Raw genomic sequence first — 6952 nt, forward strand, 5'->3', positions numbered from 1 at the left:
GAATATTTGACTCCCTGATTACAATCAGGGAGTCAAATATTCACATGTATAAATATATTATTATTAATAAAACTATAATTAAAGGTGAGCCGGGCTAATTTATGTTTGAATCGAAGTAGCTCTACATGTTACTCTGTACCCCAAAAGTAGCTCTCAGTCTCAAAAAGTTTGAGGGTTTGCCAGGGGTGGAACCCTAATGAAGTTTGGGGTGACTTTGCATGGAAAAGTTTGAGAACCCATGTACAGATTGACAGAACATATGACAGGAAAAAAAAAAACAAAAGAAAAAATGATCAGGGTCTGAAATATTATCTGTGTGGTGCAGTTTATTCACAAGCTTACCTCGGTGTATTTTTTTCTTGTTAAACCCTAATTTAATTATGCATATATATACTGTATATATATATATGGTCTTCCTGTAAAGCAAACAGTTTTGAACAAATCCATATAAGCGTTTGTGGTGATGGTGAAAGTGGACCAGTTTCAACCAGCTACATCCTTTGAAACAAGTTTCCCCTTTAACCTGCGTCCCCTCAGGGCCAAAAGGTCCAGATCTATTGTCCCTCAGCGGCTCTGTGAGGGACTTTATTTTAGTTTCCCACACTCCGTCCTGTCACTGCAGGGACAATAGGAGGCATAATAACCCCCGTTCATCAACAGGGTTACTTCATTAATATGGAGCACGTTTTGCAAACAAATTGTCTTTTTTTTTTTGCTAATCAAACGTAAAAACAGACAAGAATATCGACTGAATAAAGCATAAACATGGCAGATATCTGAGGTTTATATTAGAGAAACAGACAATGATCACAAACACAATTATTTTTATGTTTTGTGTTTATTTTCAAACAGACAAACACAATCAGATCATGGTGATGATTCATCAAACAACTTGTAGTTTTTTTACAAGATACAGTGTACTCAGATACACTGGAATAACTTGGTCTTTATAAAAGACAAACAGCTGACAGTACCTGAAACAGTACTTCCTTTGACATTTATTTCAACACGTGTAAAAATAAAATTTACACCTTTTGAACAACAAAAACAAATCTTCTGACTGACCTTGGAACAGATCAAATAATTCTTTCCAAACTCTAAATWCATTTAGAGATTAACTTGTGTAACTTTTGTCAGATTAAAACTGACAAACATTTTAATAAACATGCAGATCTTTAAACAGATCATCTTTTACAAATCCCATAAAGTGATTCTTTTAAAAAAATGTCCAAAATAAATGAACATTTTGGATCAAAACTGATCRAGGATGAAATAAAACCAACCAGTTTGACTCGCACCTTTCAGAATGAAAGGAGAAACTTGTTGATCTTAGAACAGATCAGTTTGTTGCAATCAAAACAGATTAAACGTCCAATAAAACACTGTTTTTTGTGAAAAACAGAATGTTTTCTGATCACATAGATCAATAATAAAAGTTACCTCAACAAAAGTTGATGTACAGGAAGAAACAATATTTGCCAATGCAAACAAGTGTCATGCAGCATGCATCAATAACTCAAATAATCATTTCCTGGAAACGTATCTTTTGAAAAAGAAAAAAAAACTGTTTCTGTACAAACAAACATCATAAGTTCAGAAAATAAAACGTAGGGGGTAAAAAAGATAAACAGTTCAGTTTCTTCAGACCAATATGATCTTTTCAGTCGGAGTGGAAGTCAGTCCAGTCACCAGGGYCTCCACAGAGTTTTCTCTGGATTCTGGTCTTTGGTGATGCTGGTCTGGACCGCTGGGCTCAGAGGAGAGGAGCCAGCCTCTCTCAGCTTCTGTTCAGAGGACGTCTGCAGCTCGTCGAGGTGCTCCAGCAGCCTCCTCTGCTGCTGGTGCTGCTGCAGCAGCTCCTTCAGGAAGCAGACTGTCATCTCCAGGATGTCTGCTTTCTCCAGCTTGGAGTCTGGCTGCTGTTTGAGGAACTCTGGACCCAGGAGAGACTTGAGCTGCTCGATGCTGCTGTTGATCCTCTCTCTGCGTAGCTTCTCCACCAGAGGCTTCCTGAGCTGCAGAAAACAACAGAACCATTAAAACTCTTGTTCTGCATCGTGGCTCCATCATCAAATARAAAAACTCCCCTAAATTATGAAGATTTTTGCAGAAACGTCATATTTACCTTGTGGTTCAGAGCCAGGTGATCGTGAGAGTTTGTCCACGCTGCAGTGATTGTAGGAGCCATGTTTTGGTCTGTGTGCTGTAGAGGTCTCTGAAGAGAGAATCTGATGCCTGCGGCCGTCTTCCCTCCTATTTATAGTCGCACATCCTCGTGTCAGTGTGTGAGTCCTGCTCCGGTTGAGGTTTCCCACAGTCTGAACCAATCGGAGAGCTCTGTGAGACAATGGGGCATGTGGAGCAGCAACATGCTGCCGTTAATGCCTGGAGGATAATGGTTAGATTTCAGAGGAGCAGGTGGAAGCGACTCAAAGAGCTCTGTGTCGATGTGGGAAAGTGGTGACCCTGAAAGCTGATCTGCTGTTTAGGGCTGAGATCAGATTCTCTGAATTAGGAAGCGTTTATTATCCCAGCACACGTTTCATGTGGAAAACATCTTCTTATGTCTGAATCACTTGGGCTGAACATGGCATGGATTATTTTGTTGTTGGTTTTTATGTTTTGCTTTTGCTTAATAAATATAAATGAACAGAATTAGGATTGATTGTGTACATGTTAAAAAATATAATAAATATAATAACTACAGAGAAATTGCATTTCCTGCAAAATAAATGCTTATTGCTGAAAACTTCAGCTGAAAGCTGCYGAAGTCTTTTGTAGGAAAATGTTAAAGCCAGCTCCGTTAGAAAATTTGAAAGAAGCACAAAATAATAAGAATAATAGTTGAAATAGCAGACAAAAAGCTAAAAATAGCATAAAAACAAGCTTAAACATGACAGACACTAGTTGAAATTTTCACCCAGATAAAAAGATGTAAAAATGTCAAATTAGTAGGAAAAACTATGTTGTTAAATAGCTAAAACAGCCTAAATGTGCTGTAAAACAGCTAAAATGTGGCTATAAAATCTTGAATTAGCATAAAGAGCACAAGTCTGCTGAACTTCGCAGAAAAATGCTGAAATAGCCACCAAAATGTGCATCTTGCCTAAAAAGCTAACTTTAGCTAATAAAAGCTAAATATTAGCAAAATTGCTTCAAATAGCTGAAAAAAGCAGAATTTTACTTTAAGAAGCAGAAAAAGCTCAAATTAGCAGAACGATGGACAAAAAAGTAGAAAATATCAGAATAATATCAGATAGAAGCAGACTTATAGCTGAAATAGCAGGAAAAAAAAGCTAAAATTAGCAAAAACCGTAGCTAAAATTAACACAAGGAAGTTAAAAAGAGCTGAACCAGAACAAAAAGTGTAAGTTGCTGTAAAGATTTAGAAACATTTTGAAGGATTTTAAGGATGTTGAAAACAGCTCCTATCATCTTGAATAGGAAAAATGTGGCCGAAAAAGTAGCTGAAATAGTCACATCCTGAATGTTCTGAAGGAGCTGAACGTTTTGATGTATGAATTGTTAAAATAGAACAAAAATTACGGAAAGACAGATGTGCCAAAAAATGTACGGAAGAAAAAAAATTATCTCAAGGTTGTGAATTTTTGTGAAGAAATTATAAAGTAAAACTGCTAATTTCCCAGAAAGAACTCCTGGAAACAAACATGTTGTTGAGTCTTGGCACGTGTCCACGCTGTCAGCATGTACAGCAGCATAATTACTATCCTTGACACGTGCCTTGTTGTCGCTGTGAGTCCCGTGATGATCTGACTTTCCCACACTGCGATCAGTGAAGCAGGACGTCTGCGACAGGTGCTAGCTCAGGAAACAAACCATTACATCACCAACCATCTGGCGGGAAAACATCCCACTGGCTGCCTTTGAGACTCAAAAGGTTTTAGTGACTGAAACTTGTCCTAAAGGAAAAGCAAATGTCATAAAANAGGTTGCCCTGCTCTGACAACACATAAGACTTTTTCTGATTTAAACTATTAAAAAGTTCAAATTTAAATCCATTTAGTTAACTTTAAAAACTAAAAAAAATGCAATTTAKCAGCAATGAAACAATAAATAAGTCACAATAAATGGTGACTTTACCTGAGTGAGCTTACAAAATTATTAATTAAAAATAGTGTCCTGAGAGGAAACTAATTTCCCAGGTTATACTTTTAAATTATAGGAAAAAACATAAATAATGTATTTTTAATGCAAGCTGAGATTATCTAAAGACCCACTTGGTGTTGGGCGACACACATCTTTAAGAACCAAGTGTTTTTAATTGTTCAGTTTTAAAAAATGTTATTTTTTATGAGCTTGAATTAAAGAACTTTCTCAGAGATTGAGTTCAAACACGTCACATAAAACACTCAGACATTTATTCTCTTTTTGAAATATGCAACAACACACAAAAAACAACTTAAAATCCACTTTGGATGAATAAAAACAAAACTTAACAAAATATGCATACACAGCATACACAAAAAAATAATGAATCTCCTTTCAGAAGAAAGGTTGTTTTTAAAAATTAAAAAAAAAATGATTTAACACTCAGTACCTTGAAACAAGGCAGTGAAATCTAAATGCAGTGCTCACACATTGTTAGGCTTTTCAGTTTTTTTCACAGGAATCTGAGTAGAAAGGGCACCATTTGGCAGTTTGTTCAAGTTAAAGTTCACTAAGATGTTGCCATACAGACAAATAATAATAATAAAAAGGATTGCATAGATAAGAGATGGGGTGTCTCTTTAGTCAACTCCTAGAATCATAAATCCTCCAAATAGCAGCACATGAACACAACATGTCACTTTCCTGTGACTCTAAATGCAACAATCTCACTCTGGCAACTGTGACGACTAAAATAAAATCACAATAGTGGCTAAAAAAAGTTAAACCTTTAAAACAGATTTTCTATAAAACGCCTAAAACGTCCTTTTCAGCATCTCCTGGTGAAAATGCAAACAATGCATTTCTCCAAAATCTGCAGGTTTTTCATCCATGAAGGAGATCGAATCCAGTCTTTGTGCTTTTTTGTTGTTGTTAAAAGCAAAGCGGAGCCACGTCTTCTTCTGCGYCAGGAAACAGACGTAAAATGTCCCGTGAATATTTGGAGTAGCCGGAGTGAGACAGCAGGGCTTTCCTCAAGGTGAGGAAGGACTTCGTCTTCTCCAGGATGTCTGCGACGGGGAAGCCGTTCTGCAGGTGCGCCTCGATGAGAGCCTTCAGCTTCTCCACTCCTGTGCAACATTTCCTCTCCAGCATGTGGAGCTTGCACCTGAGAGAAGCAAAAAAATCACAAGTTTTACTCACATATTCATTCACTCATATAAAAAAACACATTTAATTGTCTCAATCTTGTCTCACCTGAAGAGCTCCTCCTTCATGGTGTCCTGGAAGCTGAGATCTGMGTACAGAGCCATTTCTGAGGATGCTTTCTTCTGGTGGAGAGTTGTGAGGTGGTTCAGATGATGCTCTGTTGTYCTCCTCTGCCTCTCTGCTCCATATTTATGCTGCAGATCCTGCGCTCTCCTCTGCTGCTCGGCCAATCAGGAGCCTCACAGCTCCAGACAATAGACTGGATTTAATGGCTGTCAGGGAGAACAGGTGGGATGCTTTATCTGTGGACCACTCATCAGAAAGGTCAGTGGGAAAGTGTTTGCCACGAGGTGGACACGGGAAAATTAGGTTTCCTTTAGGGATCCTTAAATCTTGACACTGACCTTTAAATGAAACAGATTGAAATTATTATCATTGAAATATAAAAACAGCTTAATATAAAAAAAAACACAACATTAAAAGTGAGGAAACAAGTCTGAGCATCTGCAGCATGAACTGAATAAAATTATCTTTAAGTAGTAAAATCCTCTGAATGTTGCTTTCACTTTTTTTGTGAGTGGAAAATGTTTAAAACTACACAACCCCTAAAAAATACATGACTGGGTAGTATTTCTTCTGTTTTCCCACTGTGAGGCTGAGCTGGAGCCAAAGCAGATGGTTTCTGGGTGAAGTGGCCTCCTGTCCTCCTCTCCCWGCCTGAGAACGGCTCCTCAGCTCTGAAGGAGCAGACGCACGTCTTTTGTGCGAGCGGCTGCAGGCTGCATACACAAGCGTGGGAAGCCGTGTGTCGCTGCGGCTCCCAGCAGCAGAGAAAGAGGAGGGCGTGTGACTGGGGCACAGTCGGCCTTGTGCTTGTGCAGGCAGGCGTTGGGGGTGGGGGGTGGGGGGGGGATTGGAAACCTGAACCTCAGCACAGACAGCAGCTTAACACACAAACAGATGGAGATAAGCAGGTAACCGCTCTCATCATGTTTATTCATTTATGTGTAGAAAAAGACAATTTTTAAAAAATTGTATCTAAGCTCATATGTTTCATCATGTATTCTGTAGCATTTTAAATAATATCAACTCRAACAAACATCCATGCTGGAAGTGTTTTAATAACAATATAAATAATGAAGAGCAACAAAACAAGAAAAAACTAGATTATCTTGACTGAATGCATCTGGTGCAATGCAACAAACATCTGGTGAGATCTGTTCTGTTTTTTTATGTTCATGTTGGGGATGACTCTCAGCTACTACCACAACAAAATTTGGCAAAATATCAGTAAAACTGACTGATTAAATGGCTGTGGTCACTTTAAATAGGATTTTCAAAAATGTATTCATAGAGGTACAGCCAATAGATAGATAGATAGTGTYGTGGGAAGATGGGCAGAAAACACGGCGAAAGGGTGTTAAAAAGACAAAATGGTCTTGCGGATATGTTTATAAAGTCATTTATTTATGGGCAGACATGGAACAGAWAACAATCACGAAGTCTGTTGGATGTGGCCCGCCCGTCATTGGCTGCCATGGAATGTTATACTGTCAGCTAACATCATGTGATGATGAACAACCAATCATAACCTGCCTCATCCTGATACACGAAAATAGGTCAACTCGATGATGAC

General features: G+C 38.3%; 1 protein-coding gene across 1 annotated transcript; it reads right to left on the reverse strand.

Annotated features, from left to right (window-relative positions):
* Positions 1 to 819: 819 nt before the first annotated feature.
* Positions 820 to 2236, reverse strand: LOC106522842 (transcription factor HES-5). The gene is made up of 2 exons (XM_014016035.1): positions 2126 to 2236; positions 820 to 2015 (listed from the first exon to the last, which is right to left on the reverse strand). Exons 1-2 carry the CDS (start codon positions 2186 to 2188, stop codon positions 1686 to 1688), a joined length of 393 nt encoding a protein of 130 aa, XP_013871489.1. The 5' UTR covers positions 2189 to 2236; the 3' UTR covers positions 820 to 1685.
* Between the last annotated feature and the right edge of the window lie 4716 nt (positions 2237 to 6952).

This window comes from Austrofundulus limnaeus, unplaced genomic scaffold (assembly GCF_001266775.1).
Source record: "Austrofundulus limnaeus strain Quisiro unplaced genomic scaffold, Austrofundulus_limnaeus-1.0 Scaffold137, whole genome shotgun sequence".
Taxonomy (NCBI): domain Eukaryota; kingdom Metazoa; phylum Chordata; class Actinopteri; order Cyprinodontiformes; family Rivulidae; genus Austrofundulus; species Austrofundulus limnaeus.